This window comes from Schistocerca piceifrons, chromosome 9 (assembly GCF_021461385.2).
Source record: "Schistocerca piceifrons isolate TAMUIC-IGC-003096 chromosome 9, iqSchPice1.1, whole genome shotgun sequence".
Classification (NCBI taxonomy): domain Eukaryota; kingdom Metazoa; phylum Arthropoda; class Insecta; order Orthoptera; family Acrididae; genus Schistocerca; species Schistocerca piceifrons.
The window spans coordinates 66003184-66029856 of NC_060146.1; the positions used below are offsets into that span (position 1 = coordinate 66003184).

At 41.6% G+C, this 26673-nt stretch overlaps 1 protein-coding gene across 1 annotated transcript; it reads right to left on the reverse strand.

Annotated features, from left to right (window-relative positions):
- Positions 1-20122: 20122 nt before the first annotated feature.
- LOC124716709 (E3 ubiquitin-protein ligase siah-1-like) lies at positions 20123-20953 on the reverse strand. The gene has a single exon (XM_047243250.1). It carries the CDS (start codon positions 20951-20953, stop codon positions 20123-20125), a length of 831 nt encoding a protein of 276 aa, XP_047099206.1.
- Between the last annotated feature and the right edge of the window lie 5720 nt (positions 20954-26673).

The window sequence follows — 26673 nt, forward strand, 5'->3', positions numbered from 1 at the left end:
GCCACCTCAGTTCATCTATTAGAATCCAATGACTCACGGAGTCAAATGTCTTGCTTAGGTCAATCAGTAGGGCATCAACAGATGATTGTGGTTCAGAGGCAGTGTGTGCTGTCAAAACAAGATTTTCAAGACAATTGTCCCTGAAACCATATTGAATGTTCACTGTCCCACTGCAGGTGAAATGTTTGTAAATGTATTGGTACCTGCAATGTTCAACTATTTTAAAGTACAGGTACAAGAGAAATAGGATGATAGTTATCAATGTATGCCTTGTCTCCTTTTTTATGTACAGGAACAATTACTGCTATCTTTAAGCAGGGTGCAAACCAACAACTAATAAAAATTCAGTTTATTAGTTCACAGAGTGGTTGTAGTATAAAGTCCTCTTTTTAATAACAAATTTTGACAGACCATGCATCAGTAACAACAATTTGTGCCCATCTGAATGAGGCTGTTCCAGTTTTGTTGTGTGACACGAATAACTGTTGTTTCTAAATGTTTATTAATGCCCAATTTATACCCGTCATTTTGTTGAGTTGGCTGACGTTTGTTACCAGAATTAATAAAGAAGTTGGTCACTCCATCGGGTGTGATTTTGATAGTGTCATAAGTGGCACTATTAGTATTACACAGCTCTGCTTTGGTGAGTCTCCAAGCAGCCTTTTGTTTGTTTTCTGATTGCTAAATATAGTTATCATTTGCCATTCATTTCTGCTTAATAATTTCTGATCTATACCTTTTCTTTAGTTGACAGGCACTGGAGGTCACCTTCTTCACTGTTCTTTGAAATGTTGTAGAGATTGATGAGCTGTGTCCTTAATTTTCTGAGGTCAGGTGTGAACTGTTGATATAAACTTCCATGATTATTTTTGCTTGTTTTCCCCTTATGCCTTTTTAATTCCATAGGACAGCATTTATTAAACATATTAGAAACAAGAGCGACAAAGTTGTCAAAAGCTTCATATGATTTTCAGGCATAGAGATGACATACAAGACATTTGTTTTAAAAAACTCAGAAAAATCATTCAGAAAGATGTGGAAGACAATATTATCATTAAAAAAACAAAAAATCAGCTCAATGGGATGGAATACCTTCCATGGTAATCAAGGCAGTACGCCATATTATTTCATACCAACTGACTATTATTGTAAACCAGTCCTTTGAACATGGGTCTTTCCCAGATGTCCTACAATATGCAGAGATTAAGCCATTATTTAAAAAGGAATCACCAGAAGATATGGGAAACTACTGTCCTATGTCTCTACTTCCAGCTTTTTTCTAAAATATTTGACAAACTTGTAGCAAAACAACTAGAAAATTTCCTTACAGTAAATGACATTTGTAAAAATCAGTTTGGTTTTCAAAGAGGAAAAAGTACCATAAATGCTATCAGAGAATTTACACAGAAAATAAGCAGAGCTAAGGGATCAAAGATACTGCATTACACTGATTCAATTCTTACCTGACAGAAAGGAAACAAAGACTTATTTTAACTTCAAATTCAGTTAACTACCACTCCAAATGGAAAACAATTTCCCAATGAGTTCCACAGGGTTCAATACTGGGTCCTTACCTGTTCTTGTTGTATATAAGTGATTTACCATTAAATACTGATGATCATTCAGTCTTGTTCACAGATGACACCACAGTCCTGATAGAAAATCATGCAATAGAAAAGATTCCACATAGTATAGAAAATGTTCTGGGGAAACTGGAATCCTTGTTCCATAGAATGGGACTATTGCTCAATGTCACTAAGATCCAGATAATGCTATTTGTTTCTAAATCGTCAGGAATATGTCCTGAACAAATAGCCCATAATAATCAACTGATGACAGAAGTGAGCCATGAGAAATTCTTGGGCTTGAACCTTGATGGAAGACACATATAGGCTTCCTGGCAAATAAATTAAATTCCCTAGCTTTTGCAATGTTTATTTTATCTGGTGCCACTCATATGGACACAAGAAAGACAGTCTACCACAGTTATTTTGAATCTGCTATTCGGTAAGGGATAATTTTCTGGGGAAACTCTAGAAGCAGTACAAGGCTACTAATTCTTCAGAAGAAAATCAATAGAAACATGTGCTGCCCACAAAAATAAGTCATATTGCCAACAGTTCAAGAAATTAAAAATACTAACAATTACTTCATTGTACATTTTCGAAATTTTGATTTTTGTATATAATAATCAACAATCTTGAAAAGGTCCGTTTTAAGCATAGCTATGGTACTCGAAACAAACGTCATTTAAAGCTTTATGCTCAGACGCCACTGTACATGGGACTAAAGATATACAACAAATTAAGAGGAAGAAACATATTAATAATGGACCTTGGTCTGCTGAAAAGTTTACTCCAAAATATTTTAATAGGGAAATGTTACTACACCACTGAAGAATTCATGGAAGACAGTCTGTCACTTTGAACAATAAAAATCTATAGCTAATATTGCAGTGTTGTCTCTGTACAACATAGGAAACTAGTAAACTGTTAATTTATAGTAAATATTGTAGAGTTTTATTTATTGGCATTATTCTTAAAATAGTGTAAAAAGAATTTCTGTAAATCATTAAACATTACATTTTTGCTAAACTTGATATGTCTCCTGCACAACAGATCATATGATTTGAACAATGTATGTAATGAGACTAATAAATCACATTTACATTTATAAATTTAAACAGGAGGTTAGACCATTCTATCACACACAGCTATGATCTGGAAGAACCGATATGAAAGTCATTAACAATTCTAATGTACCTGAGTTGTAAACATTGCTCTGTGGGGTTTCTGCCACCAGTTTTAACCACATCACTATCAATAGATACGTGGTATTAAGAAGTCAGTTGCCTTGCTGTCAGGGATACTGTAAATAGACACTACAAATAGTAGGTGCCTCAAATACACTTTCTACACAGAAATTACTGATGTTACGATGAATGAATTTTGCTGAAAGATCATTGCTGGCGTATATCAAAGTACCCCCATAGTTGTTCAGACTTCTGCAAAAACTAGATACTAAACAATAGACTGATGGCAGCAAAAATGGCAAACCAAACCCTTTTCAGCTGTCTAAATTTCCAAATGGTTATTTTATTGGGCTACCATTTTCGGCAATATATTGCGCCATCTTCAGGCCCTTGACTGATATGTAGTAAGATTCCCACCTCTGGTCCTGAAAAAATAGGAGGCAGCATTTAATGACTGGTGTCCATAGATTTCTACTTGAGACAGCCCTCATTTCAAACATCACCTACCTGTTTCAAGTAATCGCTGTATCAAGTAGAAATCTACAGATACCAATCATTGAATGCTGGCCCCTATTTTGGCTGGACCAAATGTTGGAATCCTCCTGTAAATTGGTCAGGGGCCTGAAGATCGCATAATGTCACCAAAACTGGTAGCCCAATAAACTAACAATTTGGAAATTTAGACGGCTGAAATGTCTCTGTGGGCATACGGAGATTTGATGGCTGCAATGTCCATAGATACATAACCCTGTACTCTTCCAACTGATTTCATCTATTCTGGAGCAATAATAAGTAGTGCCAAGGTCAAGTCTAGTCAAGTCTTTCAAAATTTTAAATCTGTGAAATAATCTTTCTAAATTTTCTTGTTTGTCTCAGTGTTGCAATATTCAACACATTGCACAAACACAGATAACAAAACCTATTCTTCCACCTTTCTTGCGTCCCATGTGTACTGCATTATTATAGTAATCATTAATGGAGCTATCAATTACGTTGTTTTTCAGCATTCATCTGATGTCTGCATCTGCATCATTATTCTTGGCAAATGGTATTGAGTAACAGCTTATGTTGTTGTTGTTGATGTTGTTGTCTTCAGTCCTGAGACTGGTTTGATGCAGCTCTCCATGCTACTCTATCCTGTGCAAGCTGCTTCATCTCCCAGTAATTACTGCAACCTACATCCTACTGAATCTGCTTAGTGTATTCATCTCTTGGTCTCCCTCTACGATGTTTACCCTCCACGCTGCCCTCCAATGCTAAATTTGTGATTCCTTGATGCCTCAGAACATGTCCTACCAACCGGTCCCTTCTTCTTGTCAAGTTGTGCCACAAACTCCTCATCTCCCCAATTCTGTTCAATACCTCCTCATTAGTTATGTGATCTACCCATCTAATCTTCAGCATTCTTCTGTAGCACCACATTTCGAAAGCTTCTATTCTCTTCTTGTCCAAACTATTTATTGTCCATGTTTCACTTCCATACATGCCTACACTCCATACAAATACTTTCAGAAACGACTTCCTGACACTTAAATCTATACTCGATGTTAACAAATTTCTCTTCTTCAGAAACGCTTTCCTTGCCATTGTCAGTCTACATTTTATATCCTCTCTACTTCGACGATCGTCAGTTATTTTGCTCCCCAAATAGCAAAACTCCTTTACTACTTTAAGTGTCTCATTTCCTAATCTAATTCCCTCAGCATCACCCGACTTAATTCGACTACATTCCATTATCCTCGTTTTGCTTTTGTTGATGTTCATCTTATATCCTCCTTTCAAGACACTGTCCATTCCGTTCAACTGCTCTTCCAAGTCCTTTGCTGTCTCTGACAGAATTACAATGTCATTGGCGAACCTCAAAGTTTTTATTTCTTCTCCGTGGACTTTAATACCTACTCCAAATTTTTCTTTTGTTTCCTTTACTGCTTGCTCAATATACAGATTGAATAACATCGGGGACAGGCTACAACCCTGTCTCACTCCCTTCCCAACCACTGCTTCCCTTTCATGCCCCTCGACTCTTTATAACTGCCATCTGGTTTCTGTACAAATTGTAAATAGCCTTTCTCTCCCTGTATTTTACCCCTGCCACCTTTAGAATTTGAAAGAGAGTATTCCAGTCAACATCGTCAAAAGCTTTCTCTTTTAGAATTTGAAAGAGAGTATTCCAGTCAACATTGTCAAAGGCTTTCTCTAAGTCTACAAATGCTAGAAATGTAGGTTTGCCTTTCCTCAATCTATTTTCTAAGATAAGTCATAGAGTCAGTATTGCCTCACGTGTTCCAACATTTCTACTGAATCCAAACTGATCTTCCCCGAGGTCGGCTTCTACTAGTTTCTCCATTCGTCTGTAAAGAATTCGCGTTAGTATTTTGCAGCTGTGACTTATTAAACTGATAGTTCGGTAATTTTCACATCTGTCAACACCTGCTTTCCTTGGGATGGGAATTATTATATTCTTTTTGAAGTCTGAGGGTATTTCGCTTGTCTCATACATCTTGCTCACCAGATGGTAGAGTTTTGTCAGGACTGGCTCTCCCAAGGCCGTCAGTAGTTCTAATGGAGTGTTGTCTACTCCTGGGGCCTTGTTTTTACTCAGGTCTTTCAGTGCTCTGTCAAACTCTTCACGCAGTATCATATCTCCCATTTCATCTTCATCTACATCCTCTTCCATTTCCATAATATCGTCCTCCAGTACATCGCCCTTGTATAGACCCTCTATATACTCCTTCCACCTTTCTCCTTTCCCTTCTTTGCTTAAAACTGGGTTTCCATCTGAGCTCTTGATATTCATACAAGTGGTTCTCTTTTCTGCAAAGGTCTCTTTAATTTTCCTGTAGGCAGTACTTATCTTACCCCTAGTGAGATAAGCCTCTACATCCTTACATTCGCCCTCCAGCCATCCCCGCTTAGCCATTTTGCACCTCCTGTCGATCTCATTTTTGAGACGTTTGTATTCCTTTTTGCCTGCTTCATTTACTGCATTTTTATATTTTCTCCTTTCATCAATTAAATTCAATATTTCTTCTGTTACCCAAGGATTTCTACTAGCCCTCCTCTTTTTACCTACTTGATCGTCTGCTGCCTTCACTATTTCATCCCTCAGAGCTACCCATTCTTCTTCTACTGTATATCTTTCCCCCATTCCTGTCAATTGTTCCCTTATGCTCTTCCTGAAACTCTGTACAACCTCTGGCTCTTTCAGTTTATCCAGGTCTCATTTCCTTAAATTCCTACCTTTTTGCAGTTTCTTCAGTTTTACTCTACAGTTCATAACCAATAGATTGTGGTCAGAGTCCACATCTGCCCCTGGAAATGTCTTACAATTCAAAATCTGGTTCGTAAATCTCTGTCTTACCATTATACAATCTATCTGATACCTTCTAGTATATCCAGGATTCTTCCATGTATACAACCTTCTTTTATGATTCTTGAACCAAGTATTAGCTATGATTAAGTTATGCTCTGTGCAAAATTCAACCTAACGGCTCCCTCTTTCATTTGTCCCCTAATCCATATTCACCCATGACTATTAAATTTTCATCTCCCTTCACTACCTGAATTATTTCTTTTATCTCATCATACATCTCATCAACTTCGTCATCTGCAGAGCTAGTTGGCATATAAACTTGTACTACTGTAGTAGGCATGGGCTTTGTGTCTATCTTGGCCACAATAATGCGTTCACTATGCTGTTTGTAGTAGCTAACCCACACTCCTATTTTTTTATTCATTATTAAACCTACTCCTGCATTACCCCTATTTGATTTTGTATTTACAACCCTGTATTCACCCGACCAAAAGTCTTGTTCCTCCTGCCACCGAACTTCACTAATTCCCACTATATCTAACTTCAACCTATCCATTTCCCTTTTTAAATTTTCTAACCTACCTGCCCCATTAAGGGATCTGACATTCCACGCTCCGATCCGTAGAACGCCAGTTTTCTTTCTTCTGATAACGACGTCCTCTTGAGTAGTCCCCGCCTGGAGATCCGAATGGGGGACTATTTTACCTCCAGAATATTTTACCCAAGAGGACGCCATCATTTAACCATACAGTAAGCTGCATGCCCTCGGGAAAAATTACGGCTGTAGTTTCCCCTTGCTTTCAGCTGTTCGCAGTACCAGCACAGCAAGGCCGTTTTGGTTAGTGTTGTAAGGCCAGATCAGTCAATCATCCAGACTGTTGCCCCTGCAACTACTGAAAAGGCTGCTGCCCCTCTTCAGGAACCACACGTTTGTCTGGCCTCTCAACTGATACCCCTCCGTTGTGGTTGCACCTACGGTACGGCCATCTGTATCGCTGAGGCATGCAAGCCTCCCACCAACGGCAAGGTCCATGGTTTACACATAAGCCTCTTATTAGTCCTCTTAGGATACTTCAGCATTCTCTTAGGATACTTCAGCATTCTAAGTCAGTCTTGTTTCTTCACTTCAAACAGGACAAATTTGTAAACTGCTACTGAATTTGTGAAATTTTATCATTATTGATTTCATCATTAACAGTGCTGATTTCTTCTTTGTAACTATTTGGATCAAGCTTCACCAACTTCTGCAAATATGTTACCTGTAAATTCAGGCCCACGGCACTAGGTGTCATTCTTTCCACAAATTCCTTGAAAATTTATTCTCTTATCTTAATTACATTTCTTCGCTGCCACTTTATTGGAAAAAATTTATATAAAACACTATTCCATCAGTCAAGAGGTGTCCAAGATGAAGCTAAATGTTCAACGACAGCAAAATTATAACATCTGGAGCATATTCTCCTCCTCAAATTTTTAAACACAACCAACTAATCTTTCACTATCTTGCTTTTGTTTCCTATCACACTGAAAATTCTAATGCTGCTCATGGGAAAGGTAAGCAAGTCACTTCATTGCATCCTACATATGGTTGCATCAACACTACAATTCTACCATGCCTCAGCCATGAAGTGTCATATTTTGCAGTCCATGTCTGGTTACGACAGTTTACGTTTCTTTGTCTGCTCCCATATTATTTTAAAAAATTAAATGGTCCTACATTTCTATGTATTTGTAAGCATTTCGTGTTCACTTTTTTTTTTTTTTTACATTCAAGTAACAGCTGGCAATACTGAATGACACATGCTGATGCATTACTCAATGTATTATTTCACTTGTTATTTGATTGATGATTCTTATTTAATTTATAAGTTAGTGACAAGCTGCTGTTAACTGTTCTGCCCATTAAATTTATTTTTGGTCAACCATAGTTTAATGCTGGCTTGAAAATATCAGTTTTACTGTTAATCATAGCCGTACTTGAGTATGTAAGTACAAGATCCATCATGGCACACCAACAAGTCTATGAGCCCCATCATGATATATCAATGACTCACAGCCCTCCCACTATGAGACAATGGAAAATGTGTGCATTGTTCAGTATTATCAGCATAGCGTTACAAAATTTAACACAGACCACCAAATTTTCAACTCGTTCCATTCATTTTCTGACAATATATTTTGAGTAGAGTAATGAAAACATCATAACTGAAAGAATCAATAACGATAATGTTTATACTGATTTTGCTTACATAAATAGACTGACTGTTCATAATAAAATTATACAACATACACCAGTGTGCAGTACTCTAGTATGAAAGTAACTTTTTCATTATGTGTCACTGCCAAGCAATGTAGCTCAACGAAACTTGAACTAAACACAAAAAAACTGCCACAGTACAGTACAGTACAGTACAGAAGAATACAAATATAAGTGCAATGAGACCACGAGCAATGACCTTTTTATTGAAAGACAATAATACAGTGAAGTCACTGCAATTCCTGGCAGTCCCCTGGACATTAGAAATGGTGGGACATAGTTGTTAATACAGTGTGTGACCACAACAGATGGCAAGGCACACACAGATGTGCTCCCATGCTAACCATGAGCTTGGCAAGGAGTTCATGTGGCACAGTGTTCCATTCTTTCACCAGTGCAATTGATAACTGCTGGATGGTCATAGAGCAAGTGGACGTGCTACAATCTCCCCAACACGAACGACACGTGCTCGATGGGATTTTTGTCAGGGGAACCCTGCGCTGTTCGATTCAGTCACGTATCTTCATCCACAAAAATGAAGTCAAGAGGTGAATGCACCCCCGAAGACACATGGGAAGGAGTCCCGTGACAATAACATTGACTACCTACAAATAAAGCTTTCACAGATTTGACAAACTAGTTTGTAACCAATGACCTTACAGTCAACCTAAAAAAGACAAATTACATTCAATTCTCTTCGAACACAATTGTTACTAATGAAATGAACCTAAAAATGGGCGAGCACGAGATTTTGAAGGTTGAGCCCTCCAAATTCTTGGGTCTGCATATAGATAGCAAAATGAAGTGGCACCACCACATTCATTCAAGATCTGTGTAAAAGACTAAGCTCAGCAACGTTTGCCTTAAGAATAATTTCAGACACTAGGGAAATGAGCACAATAAAAACAGCATATTTTGGCTATTTTCACCAACTTATGGCCTATGGTATAATATTTTGGGGAAATCAACCAATAGTAAAAAAAGTGTCCCATGCGCAGAAGCGAGCAATAAGAATTATGTGTGGAGTACATCCTAGGCACTCGTGCAGGGATCTGTTTAGAGCTCTATAAATCCTTACAACACCTGCCCAATATATTTTTTCCCTGATGTGCTTTGTTTCAAAAAATAGCAACTTATTCAACGTCAATAGCTCATACCACAGGGGAATACCCGTAGGAAACTGGATATCCATTATGAGCTAAAAACAAAAAGCATGGTCCAGAAGAGGGTTTTATACAGTGGCACCGAGATTTTTAATTCCCTCCTATCACACATTAAAGAACTGGTTGGAAACATGCCAAAGTTTAAAGAAAATCCGAAGCAGTTCCTTTTAGATGAATCTTGTTACATTATTCATGAATTTCTTAGCAAAAATGTATAGAATCTCTTGGTTGTGCTTAAACCTTACTGTGTGACCTCTACAATTGATTAATCATATTCTTTAAGTACAGTGTAACTTAATTCAATACCCAAATTTATGTATGTCTGTACATGATGCCTGTATAACTTCAGAAAAATACCCAAATTTATGTATGACTCTATATTCTTTCAGATGTCCTGTATCTTAACTAGTATGTACGGGTATATGCTAAATTTCACGGTTTCTTTGATCTAATGATAAGATCAACGTATCTGTGCACAAAACAATAATTTGTAAAAACCTTGACTCGTTCTATATCCAGGGATATGTTCCCATATGGATCTATGGAACACGAAATAAATATATAAATAAATAAATAGTGAGTGTACCACGCTCGAAGATTTGGAGGTCTGTACATCTGAAACATTACGCTTCCAAACATGGAACACGTGGACCATCAGAACAATCATCTCTATGAATGCTGCGCATATGTTTATATGGCAAGAAGTGGGAACACAGAATGCACCTGGGTACAGGGTCGAATGTGAACACTTTGGTGGTCCAAAAGCTACTGCACAAGAGGGGCATAATGTTGCACTGTCATACTGCCCTCCACATCTTACAATACAATACACTCTCCAGTCAACATTATTGGGACAATGTGTGTACTCCTTTACATGCATTTCTTTTAAGGATGCACTTGGCCCTGAATTGTTACTGACAACCGTGCACAACCACATAGAACTGAACAGGAGGGGGAACTCTTTGAATGAGAGGATACTCAGAGGGGAGACATATTGCAGCCCCTCCACAGGCACCAATGATCATCCACTGAGCAGGAACTTCAGCAAAGAAAATTTGCTAACATTTAGTGAGAAGCTAGAAGAGAAAACATATCCTTTTGATCATTGTAACACAAGTGACGAAAACTTTGAGAAATTCCTAAATAATTTTCTTGGTGTCTTTAATGAAACATTTCCAGCTAGACTCTGCAGCAATAAAAAGACAAAGTAAAGTGGATTACCCACGGCATAAAAATTTCCAGTACAAGGAAAAGGCAACTGCACAGAGAATTAAAATATAATAAAGATATTGATTTTAGAAGAGTTGTCAGGTCAGCAAAACAACTGGCAAATAACAGGCAAATTTTAAATCATAAAAATAAGACAAAGGCTGTGTGGTCAGTCATTAAATCTGAGTTGGGTGTTAAAGCCAAGAAATTTCAAAAATTGACATTGAAGGCAATACAATTGTAAATCCAACTCAAATACCATAGTACTTTAATGAATTCTTTATAAATGTAGCAAAGTCTGATTTAGATGTAACAGATTATCACAACAAAGTAAATCCCTTTGGCCTAGGTGAAAACTCTGAAAACTTTACAAAATTCTTAAAGTTTCTGTGGAGGACATAGAAAATGCTATTCTAACATTAAGAAACAAAAAATCCGCAGGTTGGGATGGAATACCCACCAAAATTATTATTAAAGTGGTACACAACAGAATTGCAAACCCACTTGCTCACATAATTAATCAATGTTTTGAAGAGGGCTGTTTCCCAGAGGTATTGAAATATGCTTAAGTCAAACCACTCTTCACAAAGGGATCAAGAGAAACCATCCTACCTTAATTCTCCCAGTCCTATCTAAAATATTTGAAAAACTTGATGTTGCACAAATCCAAAACTGCGTTGCAAAATATTCTGTTAATCTAAACAATCAATCTGGTTTTCAGCAGGGGAAGAACACCATAGATGCAGTAAACAGTTTCATTGAGAAAATAAGTACATCTTTAGACAATAGAAATAAGGTGGCAGGAATTTTCTACAAGTTCACAAAGGCATTTGATTCTGTAAACCACGCATTGCTTCGTTACAAACTTGAAAAGTATGACATTTGCGGCAGTGCCCTACAGTGGCTTAAAACCTACTTATCCAACAGAAAGCAAACAGGTAGCATCCCTTCAAATGGTGCATATTATTTTTCTGACTGGAAAAATACCTCAAGGTGTTCCACGAGGCTCCATATTAGGCCCAGTCCTATTTCTCTTCTATGTTAATGATTTACCATTAAATATCAGCTCCCATCAGTTCTGTTCGCAGATGACACTTCTGTCTTAGTTGAAGATCAGAATTATGAAAAAATTCCCAAATCTGTGGTCAGTACCTTAGAAACTTGGTTTCAGCTAAATGGGTTGAATCTAAACGTATCTAAGACTCACGTGATGCAGTTAAAAACCAAACAGTCAAAATGTGAGCAGATTAGGATTAACAACCAAGATATAGAAGAAGTTGGCTCAGTCAAATTCTTGGTTGGTTGGTTTTGGGGTTTGATGGGGAGTAAACATCGAGGTCATCAGTGCCCAGTTCCAAACAGACATACTTATAAAAGGCCTATACAGTAAAAGCATAACTTCTGCGCCCAGAGGGAGGGAACACCAAGGGATACAGAGCTAAAATGAACACCGCAGTAACACAAAATAGAAGACACTTAAAAGGAGCAGAGCAAATAGTTGACTAGAGTAAAACAGACTACAGTGGTTGAAAGATCAGGTAAAAGATCAACCACTCAACGACAAGCGAAGAACCTCCAGCTGGAAAGCATTTATAGAGGTACCAACACAGCTTGTTTCCATGAAAGACACTATTTTGGTATCCACGTCACAATTAAAGGTCACTGGAGTGGGTGTAGACTGAGAAATCATGCGAGAGCGCCCACACTAGAGCGAGTGATAAAACCCAGCTGCATGGATAAAATGTAAAACAGTCAGCTATAGAGGCATCGTCACCGAGAATTAAAGGAAGTGCAGCTCGTAAATTAAAGGACTGCCGCAAGGGGGATAAAGGCGGCAGTCCATCAGAAGATGGACCACTGTCAGCCCTGCATCACAGCGACACTTTGGGCGGGGTCTCACGACGAAGGAGATACCTGTAGGTCAACCGCGTATGTCCAATTCGGAGACGGCTGAGAACTGAGTCCCTACATGTGCCCCTCAAGGATGAGATCCATACGGCCGTGGATGACTTGATCATGCGGAGCTTATTTGGCGTGTTCAAGACAGACTATTCAGAGCTCCAGACATCACGGACCTTGCGATGTAGGGCTGACCGGAGGTCTCTTTCCACGAGACCAAGCTCCAGGCGTGGCGAAGTGGTGGCCTGCTTGACCAACCGATTGACACGTTCGTTTCCTGGAATGCCGATGTGGCCCGGGGTCTACACAAAAGTCGCTGAACAACCACACTCGGCGAGAGCAAAAACAGCATCCTGAATACCACGCACCAAAGGGTCCCGAGAAAAACACTTGTCGAGTGCTTGCAATCCACTCAGAGAGTCACTGCATATGAGACAAATGACTCACCAGGGCAGGAGGAAAGGTGAGCCAGTGCACGATAAAGAGCATCCAGCTCCGCAGTGAAATCACTGCTCCCACAAGGCAGGGAATGCTGCTCAACGTAGTCGCCGTGGATGAAAGCAAACCCAGTGCGTCCATCGACCACAGAACCATCGCTATAGACTACATTTGCATCACGAAACGACGCAATAAGAGCCGGGAATTGTTGACTAAGACTGGCAGGTGGAACGGAGGACTTGGAGTCGCACACAAATCCAAGCAAAGCCACAAGCGAGGGAGGGACCAAGGAGGGGTAGAAGAAGAGGGCCGGAAGGATGGAAGAAGGGGAAAGGACTCTAGTGACGAGAGAAGGGAACGAACGCAGACCGCGATCGGGAGACACGACCTAGGCCGCCATCGTGGGGAGGGTAGTGCAGAGGATGGAAAAAGGAGCCTGTGGTTTGGGTGGTCGGGTGAGGCATGGACGCGGGCGATGCATGACGCAAGCAACTGTTGTTGTAGGGGAAGGATTCCAGCTTCTACAAGAAGGCTAGTCACTGGACTAGTGCGGAAGGCACCTGTCGCCAGTCTGACGCCACAATGGAGAAACGAGTCGAGGATCTGCAATGTTGAAGGTGCTGCTGAGTCCTACACCACGCTCCCATAGTCAAGACAGGACTGGACTAAGGCCTTATAGAGCTGTAGGAGGGTTGTTCGTGCAGCCCCCCAAACGGTGTTGCTGAGGCAGCGAAGGATGTTGAGGTACCGCCAGCACCATTGTTCAAGCTCGCGAAGATGAGGTGTCCAAGTGAGGCAATCATCAAACAGCATGCCAAGGAAGTGATGCGTCACCTCAATACGAAGGAGTTCATTGGCGAGGTAGAGCTCTGGATGGAGGTGGACCGTTCGATGACAACAGAAATGAATCACTCGGGTCTTAGAGGCTGAGAACTGAAAACCATGGTTGGATGCCCAAAAACGTGCCTTACAGATAGCTCCCTGCAGCCGCCGTTCAGCGACACTGATGCTTGGGGAAATGTAATAAAGACAAAAGTCATCGGCATCTAAACAGGAACAGACGGATGAGCCCACCGCAGCCGCAATACCATTAATCGCCACCAAAAAGAGATGAACACTGAGAACCGAGCCCTGTGGGACACCGTTCTCCTGAATATGAGCAGAGCTAAAATAAGTGCCAACTCTAAGCCGAAAGGAGCGATTGGAGAGAAAATTCCGTAAAAAATCGGAAGTGGACCCCGTAAGCCCCATTCGTGCAGTGTAGCAAGGATATGATGGCGCCAGGTGGTATCGTATGCCTTCTGAAGATCAAAGAAAACAGCAACTAGATGTTCTCGCCAAGTAAAAGCTGTATGAATAGCCGACTCTAGTGAGACTAAATTGTCGATCACTGAGCGGCCCTGACGGAAGCCCCCTGTTGGTGAGCTAGGAGACCCCAAGCTTCGAGGATCCACATGAGCTGCCCTCACCATCCGTTCCAGGAGTTTGCACATAACATTGGTAAGGCTGATAGGGCGATACCTATCAAACACCAGCGGATCTGTACCAGGTTTCAGCACTGGGATGGTAATGCTATCCTGCCAACAAGTTGGGAAAATGCCCTCCGTCCAGATGCGGTTAAACGGTGAGTAATTCACCCTGACAGTGCACCGAGAGATGGCAAAGAAACTGGTTGTGAATTCGGTCTGACCCTAAAGAGGTATCGGGGCAAGCTGTAAGGGCACTTTGGAACTCCCATTCACTAAATGGGGCGTTGTATCGTTCCCAACAGTGCGTGCGAAATGACGGCTGCGTACGCTCAGCCTGCTCTTTAATGGCGCAGAATTCTGCGCTACAGCCTGCTGTCGTGGAAATACGAGCGAAGTACTCTGCCAGATGTTCGGCAAAGGCGATTGGGTCAGTACAAAGTGTACCCCGAAGAGAAAGGCAAGGGACAGACGCATGAGGGCGAAAGCCAAAAATGTGACGAACCCGTGACCACACCTGAGAGGGGGAGGTGTGAGAACCTATGGTGGCAACATATCGTTCCCAGCAGTCCTGTTTGCTCCGCTGGATTAACTGCCGAGCCTGGGCCCACAGCCGTTTAAAGGCAACCAGATTCTCTAGGGAAGGATGACGCCGGTGTCGATGCAGGGCTCGCCGGTGGTCCCGGATAGCTTGTGCAATCTCTGGTGTCCACCAAGGGACTGACTTATGCCTTAGGGTACTTGAAGAGCAGGGGACAGTTGCCTCAGCAGCAGAGACAATGGCCATACTGACCTCATCCACTGCCGAATCAATGTCACCAGGAAGCGGAGCAATGGCCATAGTAGCTGAGGTGTGGGCTGCCCACTCAGCTCCACGAAGAGACCATCGCGGCAGCTGGTCAGGGGGTTGGGATTGAAGAAGAGAAACCAGGATAGGAAAGTGGTCGCTACCACAGAGGTCGTCGTGGACCCTCCAACTGAGGTATGGAAGAAGACCTGGGCTACTAAGAGAGAGGTCAATGGCCGAATATGTGCCATGAGTCAAGCTAAAATATGTGGCAGCACCAGTGTTAAGGAGACAAACGTCCTGCTGTGCCAAGAGAGCCTCAACGTTCCTACCCTGGCCTGAGATCTGGGCCCCACCCCATAAAGGGTGGTGGGCATTAAAGTCCCCCAAAAGGAAGAATGGCGGGGGGAGCTGGGCGAACAAGGCAACTAGGTCAGCAAGAGGGACAACCTCATCTGGGGGAAGGTAGAGGGAACAGATGGTAAGCTCCATTCCTGCCTGGACTCTAACAGCCACAGCCTCAAGAGCCGTGTGAAGTGGCACTGGGGCACTAGGAACAGTGGCAAGAACATAAACACCGACACCGCCAGACACCCTGTCGTATTCTACACGGTTCTTATAGTAACCCCGGTAGCCACAGAGGGAGGGGGTTCGCCGAACAGGAAACCAGGTTTCCTGTAGGGCCAGACAAGTGGCAGGGAAGCGACACAAAAGCTGTTTCAACTCAGCAAGGTGGTTGAAATAACCACAGCAATTCCACTGAAGGATAATGGTATCCGACTGTGAAGACATGAAAGAACCTGGGGGGATAGATCACACCTTAGAAGCACTCGCTGCCACCGATTGCGAAGTAGCCTGATCAACTTCCATAGGAGCTGTGGGTCGAGCAACATCCAGCTCCTGAGGGGACGCTAGAAACTCCGCATCATCTTCAGGTGCAGTGGTGATCTCCTGTTCTGTCTCTATGTCCTTCTCCTTTTGCTTTTTCTTCTTTTTGGTAGGGTCCCGTTTGTCCTTCGGTTTATCAGGCTGGGTGGGCTTTTCCGATTCAGGCTCATGGACCAAGGAAGACCTGGAAGCCCTAAAACCCTCAGCTGGTGGCTTCTTCAGCCACTGGCTGACATCTGGAGGGGCAGTAACCGTGGAAGGGCGGGCACTAAGCGATCCCTTCCACACAAGGGGAGCCGGAGGAAGCGAGCACTTCTCCAGCTCAGAGGTGGGGGCTGAAGTCCCCAAAGAAGGAGGGGTTGTTACTCCCGATGTTGATAACAGGGGAGCAACGGAAGAGGGTGTTGCCCCAACTACCTGGGGGCAGGAATAGACGCCTGGGCTGAAGGGCCCACAAAAAGCGGCTGAGCCTGGGGGTTCGTTGCCAGGGATGGCGACATCGAAGCTGCTGCAGTAAACGTCGATGAAATGCGCACAGGGTGAAGTCGGTCGTACTTGCGTTTAGCCTCTGTGTGAGTGAGTCTGTCCAAGGTCTTATACTCCATAATCTTCCGTTCTCTTTGATAAACTGCGCAGTCTGATGAGCAAAGTGAATGTTTCTGTCCACAGTTGGCACAAACAGGGGGCGGCGAACACGGGACGTTGGGGTGGGAGGCACGTCCACAATCCCGACAGGTAGGGTTGGCGTCACATCTCGATAACATATGCCCAAACCTCCAGCACTTAAAGCAGCGCATGGGAGGAGGGACGTAAGGCTTAACATCACATTGATATATCATCACCTTGACCTTCTCAGGCAGGGTGTCTCCTTCGAAACCCAAGATGAAGCCACCGGTGGCGACCCTACTATCTTTAGGTCCCCTGAAGACAAGTCGTACAAAGTGGATGCTGCGGCATTCCAGATTTGCACGGAGCTCGTCGTCAGACTGCAACAACAGGTCACAATGAAAAATAAGTTCCTGAACCATATTGAGGCTCTTACGAGGCATAACGGAGACTGCAACAACACCGAGCTTGTCACAAGCAAGCAATGCCCATGACTGTGCTGGGGATGCTGTCTGTATGAGGACTGCTCCAGACCTCATTTTAGACATGCCCTCAACTTCTACAAACTTGTCCTCTAAATTTTCCACAAAAAACTGAGGCTTTGTGGTCAGAAATGCGTCCCCATCTGTTCAGCTGCTAACCATAAATCGAGGAGAATATGTCGCACCAGGTAATTTAGACCGCCGTTCCTCCCCTGGTGTGGACAGGGAAGGGAACGATTGAGGGTCATACTGTAAAGCATTGAACTTTCCCTTCATAGAGACTCGTGCTTGCGCACTATTCGTATTTTGTTTCATGGTGGTCCCACGAGCAGCTAGGGAAGGAATGTCAACCCAGACAGAGCCCCGCTTGCCTGGGTAAGCCTAATACAACCGGGGGGGGGGGGGGGGCGGCAGGTTCCCCAGAGGTCGCCTGCTAACAACTGTTCTACCTCAACAGCCATGCGTCTCCTCGGCACGCAGCACACCTCGAGATTGAGGGTTTTATTTTTTATAAAGGTTTATACCATCCTCGCGACCCACGCAGTTAAGCCAAGATCCCTGGGCTCTGTACCATACAACGTTCCACCGCCGCGCCTTACGGTGGTCGTTGAAGCATGCTCAGAGCTTACAGTATTGAGGACTGGTGGCGCTTCCCAGTCCCCAGCTAAGGGACCCCAGGGTCGCCAAGCCCGTACCCAGCAACTAAATGCTGAGCCCCCTGAGGGGTCAGTCAAATTCTTAGATTTAAATGTAGATAAAAATTTGAGCTAGTAGGTACACATTGAATACCTGGCAAACAAACTGAGCAGCTTTACATTTGCAATGCAAATATTATCAACTGCAACTCACATAGACACACGAAAAGTAGCATATACAAGCTACTTTGAATCCATTATTAGGTATGGTACTGTTTTTTGGGTAACTTGACAAACATAGTGCAGATACTACAAATGCAGAAAAAAATCATTTGAAATACGTGCACTGCAAATCACAAAGAACCATGTCGACCATTATTTAGAAAACTAAAAATATTAACTCTGGCATCCTTATACATATATGAGACTGTATATTTTTGTACATCAGACATGAATTATTTGAGGGAAACAATTTTGTCCATTCACATGATACTATAAACAAAGAAAATTTTATGCTCCCCATCCACCGTCTCAGACTGTATGCCCAGGGACCTCAATGCATGGGAATGAAAATTTGTAATAAATTGAAAGGAAACAAGTTGATGCAGATGAATTTAGGTTCACTTAAAAGAAAGCTATATGAGGTACTGACATTGAAGTGTTATAACTCAGCGGATGAATTCATGCAGGACAAAATGGAGATTTGGGCTGGATACAATATGTTACATATTCCAAGAAATATCCTTATAGTGTTGTTATTTATTGTAGTGCTATTATCTATTAATGTAAAAATCATTGAAACTGTATTCTAAATTTTTGACATGACTCCTGAGCACAAACCAAATGCATTGCAAATGTATGTCATGAGATGAATAAAACACAACTCACAACTGAAGGGCTGGAACACCCAATAACAAGAATTTATTACCAACCTCACGGTCGGCATAGAAGCACATTTCAGAGCTGGCATTCCCATACAAAATGATCACATGCTATTAAGAACCATTTTCCATTTTTCATAGCGCCCAAGGGACTGTCTCAAATTGCAGTGACTTCAGTTTAATTATTGTCTATGAATAAAAGTGCAATCTCTGTTCATCTCATTGCACATTTCTATCAGTTATTTTCTGTATTACACTGTAAGTCTTCTTTCCATGTACTGTCCAAATTTCCTTGAGCTAAGTCACCTGGCAGTGACGTGTGAAAGTTACTTCCACCCATAAGTTTCACACACCAGAGTAGAACCACTGCACACCAATGGAGAAATTAACAGTAAGTAAACCACTTTTAACATATGGAAAAGTATTCCTTTATTTTTAAAAAAATCAAAATTACATGGCAAAGCTATTAATAAATACTTTTAACATCAGCTTGAATCTTCACACTACCATCAGGTACTTTAAGTTGCTTAAGTCTTCTTACACTGTGATATTAAACCCATGGTGTCAAACAGCATAAAATTTGTCACAAGTTATTGCAGGTATCGTTAAATACTTATGAGGCATGGACACCACCTACACAAAATACACTCTTACTGACAAGCATAGTTGTATGTAACTTTTCAAAATTGAGATTTTGGTAAAATTTTAATGGTTCATTGCTGTTAACACCCACCCAATCGCACTGTCATGGTCAACGTGCACCCAGAGAAGTGTCTGTGTCGGCAACACCTGTTGAGGGGATGCTTTGTCTGCTCCAGTGCTGCTGCTTTCTCATAGGGCCAAAAATAACGTGTGGAAGCCAACAAGTGAAGACGGCAGAGACAACTCTGCATGAGCACATCTTGCTGGACATGCCAACCTAACATGTATCTTCCACCCAGAATATTATGTCTGGATAATAGACCACTCTGTTTCAGTTATTTACGTACAATCTTTGGCTTGTTGCAGTGTAAATACAGTGGCAAGCTGTAATAGGTCACTGATGTTGGCGTTTCACAACAAAGTGAATGTGTACACACAAAGCCAGCTATCGCAGACATTAAAAAGTTAAATGGGTAGTAAAGTATATTTTTCTGGCCTAATACAAATTTCCGCAAATACTTCTTAAAATATGGAGTGCGTAACACACAGTTCCAATTTAACTTCTATTTATTTCAAAAGTAAGAAAGTTAAAGAAATACATTAATGCACAGAACTCTACATTTTAAAAAAAGGACTGATTTTGGCTTACATAAAATTAATCACTGTTTAAAAAGAAACCTGGAGCATATACAACTTACTACACACTACTCTATTAAAATCTGGAAAGGGAGTCTTTTTATTGCACCCGAGTAGGAGACCTCGTCGGGCTTATCAACTTGAGTGACAAATGAGAGGCAGCTGCCAGCGGCTGCCAGTTCCTGCAGCGACTGTCGGTAGTCGGACACGTGTCCTTTGTAGAATGCCCCATCCGGCTCCTGTCTGACTTTGAAACGGTACTGAGCTCCTGCAGCACGCAAACCCTGTGCCACGTGGCCCACGTGCACATAGTGTGATGTGAAGTCTGCCACCGTGACAGATTCGGCGCGCAACACGAAGAGGGCAGAGTCGAACTCGAGGAGAGCCGTGGAAGAAGCGGCGGCAGTGAAGGCACCGTCTGGTGTCACGACCAGCTCGTCTTGGTGGTGATCGTAGACGTGCTGCTCGATAGCTCCCAGACTGCCCAACCAGGAGCACGAGTACACCAGCGGACACTGAGCGACACTCGCACCTGGCCCGAAGCCACACGTCTCCTCGTGGTGCTGCTTGGTCTTTGGCTGGAGCAATTCAGGACAGCCCACATCACTGTACTCGCACGGAATCCGCACTAAGTCTGCTAACCGTTCCATGGAAAGAGAGCGAAGGTTAGGCTCCAGCTGTTCTCGGCACGAGGGACACTTTGTGAGTGTTGGAAAGCACTTCGGGCAAAGCAAGTGCTCAAACTTGCATCTGTAAATAGGGTGTGTTAGGGTTTCCCAGCACACCTGACATGTAAGCATGTCTGATAACTCTTTCATCTGGTGGTTTATTGCGTAGCGCGTATCCGGGAGGTAAATACACGTAAGCATCTCCGACAACTCTTCTGTTTGGTGCTCCATTGTGTAGTATGTATCCAGAAGGTACAGTGAAGCAGAAGTTTCTGGAAAGAATGGACACATCTCATCAAATGAGAGAGAGAGAAAGAGAGAGAGAGAGAGGGAGAGAGAGAAGATAGTACATGTCTGCAGTCCTGGAACACACTGCGATCCCCTCATTGTAGTATTAGTGCAAAGGTAATTAGTTATTGGCAGCATAAGGAAATTTTATGCCTACAGCTGAAAAAATCCAGGATTTCCTTTGTATCAACAAAAATCAATTTTTGAAAATATAATGAAACTGGATAGATAAAAAAATCTATGGGTCTTTCCTTCTCGTCCCGTCTCTTCAGTCACCCCTGAACTGGGGATCTGGGAGATTTTCCCAAACTCTACCTTTTTTCATAAACTCTTCAGTCCTTTTCCTTCACTCCTCGTTTTATCCCCTTCAGCCCTTCTGCCAGAAGGACACAATGGCTCCAGAAGCTTGCAAATTGTAATACCTTCTGTATGTGTGTTCTCCTGCCACCACTTTATGAGTAGATTTTTATCTACACTGCTTGGTGTGTAGATTTTTTACCTGTCCAATTACAAAAAATTTCTTCAGCTACCTGGAAGACCTGACGCCTGCAATATATCTAATTCTATTGGAAACAAAATGCTGACCAATTATGTTCTCTTCAATGAGCAGTGACATTTACGTTTATGCTTCTGTAACGATGTAATACAGCACTGTGGTAAAGGCAATTTCAACATGTACCAGATCTGCAGACACACACTGGGACAAAATAACTAATCAATGTCTTTTCACTGTAATAAATATTTATGATACCCTCATAGATGTTACATTGGTAAACTACTACATGGGAAATAGATGATCTTAAAATATTTTCACGGTATAATTTATGACCAACAAAAATATTCTCAAACATTAAAAACAGCGATATAACTTTACAAGGGGTTAGCCACACTAACCTTTAATTTTTTGTTGGTAGTACCTGTCAGAAGTGATCATGGGAAGTTATGATGGCAGAAAAGCTGATTTATATAACATCTAAAGTAACCACACGTTTTAGTTTCAACGGTGGGAAATTAAGTTTACATTGGCATCCATACTCTCTAAACCACTGAAGGGCAAACATCCCACAGTACCACTTATTAGTGTTTCTTCCCATTCCAGTCACATAAGGAGCATCGTAAAAATGATTGTTTGAATATGTGTGTGTGTGAGAGAGAGAGAGAGAGAGAGAGAGAGAGAGAGAGAGAGAGATTCTTAGATTCATTTCAAACTGCTACTTGAAACTTTGTAATCAGGCTTTCTCGGGATAGTTCACATCTATCTTCACAAATCTGCCAGTTTAGTTCCTTCAGCATTTCTGTGACACACACCCAGGGGTTAAACAGACCTGTGACCATTCATTCTGCCCTTCTCTGAATACACTGACTATTCCCCTTACATCTGTTTGGTACAGGTCCCACACACTTTAGCAATATTCTAGAATCGGTCATACAAGTGATTTATAAGCAATTTTCTTTGTAGACTGACTGCACTTCCCAGCATTCTACCAACAAACTGAAGCCTATCCCCTGCTTTCCACATGACTGAGCCTATGTGATCATTCCATTTCATATTCCTACAAAGTGCCACACCCAGGTATTTCTATGAGCTGACAGACTCCCAACTGTGACTAATTGGTATTATAGTCCTATGATAGAAGTTTTTGTTTTGTTTTGTGAAGAGCACAATTTTACGTTTCACAACATCTAAAGTGAACTGCCAACCTTCGCACAACTTTGAAATCTTATCAAGATATGTCTAATATTTATGCACCTTCTTTCAGACAGTACTTCACTAGAGATGACTGCTTCATCTGCAAAAAGTCTGAAATTACTATTCATATTTTACACCAAGCCATTAATGTGCAACAAACAGCAAGGGTCCCAACACACTTCCCTAGACACACACAAAGCTGCTTTCATATTTGACACCGAGTCTCCATACTGGATAATTTGCTGTCCTCCTTACAAAGAAAACTTTCAAGCCAGCCACAAATTTTACATGATACCCCACCATGTGACTGGACTTTTAACAATAAGAGTAGATGTGGTACTGAGGCGAACACTTTTAGGAAATTAAGAACTATTGCATCTACCCAACTGCCTTGTTCCAAGGCTCTCAGTTTGTCACGTGACAAAACTGAGTTGGGTTTCCAATCGATTGATGTTTTAAGAATTCATGCTGTTTGGCATGGACAAGGTCATTCTGTTCAAGATATGTTTGAGCTCATTACATGTTCTAAGAACTACAAAAAAATCAATTTCAAAGATATTGGGTGGTACTTACGTAGATCACATCTGCTATCCTTCTTGTAAATGAGTGTGGCATGTACTTTGCTCCAAGTACTGAGCATGGTTTTCTGTTTGGTGGATGTACAGTAGGATATAGTTAGAAGAGGGGTTAACTTCTTTGCAACACCAGTATAGAATACAAATTCCATTGGGCCCTGGAGATTTGTTCAAAATCAACAATTTTAGTTGTTTCTCAAAACTACTGAAACCAACACTTATTTCACACATCTTTGCTGTGGTATGAGTTTCCTTTGTAAAGGAACACTTGAAAATTGAGTTAAGCAGTTCACCTTTTGCTTTGCTAACCCTCAATTTCAGTTGCTGTCCCATTCTCGAAAGACTGGACACTAAGTCTGGTGCCACTAACAGCCTTAATCAGAATTTGTTTGGTTTTTGTGGAAGATCGTCACAATTGCATCAGTCATTGATACCAGTTTCAATGCGGACATCCTCAATGTTGTCAGATTTTGTAGCGCCACTAGGAAGATGCAGATCAGATTTGCTACAAAGCTCGTGGATGTTAGTTACCTTTGAGACTGGACATCACGAGTTTATGTCTGTCAAGAATGCCATTAAGGAGATGCCATTTTTCAACACCTCACTGAGCTTGAATGAGGTCATGTAACGGGGCTATGAGAAGCTAGATGTCCCTTCCATGATAGCAGGACCGTACCTGCTGTACACAATTGCTGCCAGCAGTGGTCATGAGAATGTACAGTTGCAAGAAGAACAGCCTCCAGACTGTCACACGGCACTACTGAAAAGAAAGACCACCTTGTTCAGTGTAAGGCTCTGGCACATTGTACTTCATCTGCAGCATCAATTTGAGCAGCAGTCAGCACCACAGTGACAATGAACTGTTGCAAATCTGTTACTTGAAGGATACTCTGAGCCAGACACCCTGTAGAATGCATTCCACTGACCTCAAACCACTACCATTTGCAACTACTACACATTGTACCTATACCTGAAGTCTGGTCTGGGGTGCGATTTCGTATGACAGCAGGAGCATTCTCATGGTTATCCCATGCACCCTTACTGGAAATCTGTAAAGTCAGCCTGGTAATACAACCTGTTATGCTGCCATTCATGAACTGCATTCCAGCGTGTTTTCCAACAGGACAACACTGGCCCATATACTGCTGCCATAACACAATACCCTCTACAGTGCGTCAACATGTTGCCTTGGCCTGCTCAATTACCAGATCTGTCTCCAATCGAACACATACAGGGCATCAGACGACAACCCCGACGTTTTCCACAAATACCATTACGCTCCCCTTTATTGACTGACCTAGTGCAACAGGCATGGAACTCCTTCCCATCCAGCACCTTTACAACACAATGAACGCACTTCTGCATGCTTTACACTGGTTATTAAGGTGCCAGCATTTTGCATTTGCCAAGGTTTATCTTGCACTTACATTCACCTCTGAGACTCCAATGTTAATAACTTACATGGGTAAATGTATTCCTGAAATTTCATTACTCTGACATCAATTATTTTTGGGTGTTTATTACATTTCGTCTGTGTATTTCCATCATGAGTCGGGTTACAAACTGCATGTTCTAGGTAGTTTTCAGACGTCTGTCCACACCCGCAACTAACAAAACTAATTTTCCCAATTCATTCTTGGATGGCTGAAGTCTCCACTGATGATTGCAGTAAGTCTCGAGGGTAATGGTAGTGTGGCTACGGTGTATTTTACTTTCTGGCATACCGGGAATAACATTTTTGTGACATTTCTTGGCAAAGTGTCTGCCTCTGTATGCCACATATTCAAGAGCTCTCTGGGACTAATATGTTGGCACCTTCCTTTAGCAAAAGCGCCTACCGTTACTGATCGCTTTGGATAGTTTAAAATGCTTTGCTGTTTCTGAGTGGTGCTCCACAAAAAGTGGATACGATATGCATTTCACGCTCTACAGCAATGGAGGCAGATAACCTGTTTCACATTATGAGTAAGAACTGAATAATAAGGAGAATAAAAGATATGCTTCTTTACGGAAATTAGGAAGACACATGCCACTGTAAATTTGAAGAAGGAACTTTGGTGTCAAATATGTATATGGACAGTACGAACATCCATCATCCATCAAAACATTGCTTGCTTCTAGCAAAGACTTTTTTATTATTTAGTTTTAGTACTGGGCTGTGTATTATTTTTGTGAGCTGTACAGTAATTAAGTATTCCAGACATTTGCACAGGGTGAATTCTATGTACCATGCACATTCCAAATGAAGTAGTATGGATAAGTAGATAGATCACAGGTGTCAACTCCATGGAGCCTGACAGGGGCCAAGCCCCATCAAAAATTCTTTTGGGTGGGGGTGGGGGTGGAGTGGGGGGAGGGGGGCAGAGTCCCTCCCCCCCCCCCCCCAATAATTTAAGAAAATTATTAGTTATATTATGCTTTGAAAAATCACAAAATTATGTTGGAATTTTCCTTGTTTGACGATAGTTAGCTTTCAAAATACATTCAGTAATGAGTTAAAACAAGTAATGAGTTAAAACAAGTAATGAGTTAAAACAAGTAATTATTATGGTAGTAAGCAGGTTAACTGAAAACTAGTGGTGTGAATCATGATATTGTTACGGTGCTGCGGGCACACTTAGAATTTGTCCTGGTGAGCGAACCTTCGGGTAACTGCAAGTCAACCTCCAACAATTATTGTGTCTTCAATTGCTTTGTCATCTTCAGGAGAGAACCGTTCACAGCTGAAACCTGGACAATCCGGTAAGGGAAGATAATTTCAGAAGTCTTGGTTGACCAAATACACATGGCTAGAATATGAAGCATCTATCGAAAAAGTTTTTTTGCAAAACCTGCAAAGAGTCAAATGCTAAAACTCTATTACAATTTTCTTCAAAAAGAGAAGATGCATTTACTTCCATAGGGTTTTCTAACTGGAAAAAGGCCTTGGAAAAATTCCGTCTTCATGAAAATATGTTTACACATAAAGAAGGTGTTCTGAAATTAAAAGTCAATCACCAACCAAAGTGTGGCCTCCCAACTGAATGAACAGTTAAGACAGTGATATGAAGAAAGGCCGTTTAGCTCTTTAAACAATTTTTACTGCCATGCAATTTCTATGCTGACAAGGATTAGCAATTAGAGGGCATGAAGATGTAAACTCAATTTTTTTCTTTCAATTGTTGGAACTCCAAAAGAATGACATACCCGAGTTTAAAGATTGGTTAGCGCGTTCGGGGTATAAATGGACGTCCCACGATATTCAAAACGAGATCATTGATCTACTAGGAAAGTCTGTGTTGAGAAAAGTATTGGCTTCAATCAAGAAGACTGAACATTTTTTCTATTATGGTTGATGAAACAAGTGATTCTTCGATTCACGAACAAGTGCCATTTTGTATTCATACTGTTGATGATTC

Bases quoted from the DNA above. Each gene is read 5' to 3' on its own strand.
- LOC124716709 (XM_047243250.1), bottom strand. From the start codon at position 20,953: ATGGAGCACCAAACAGAAGAGTTGTCGGAGATGCTTACGTGTATTTAC.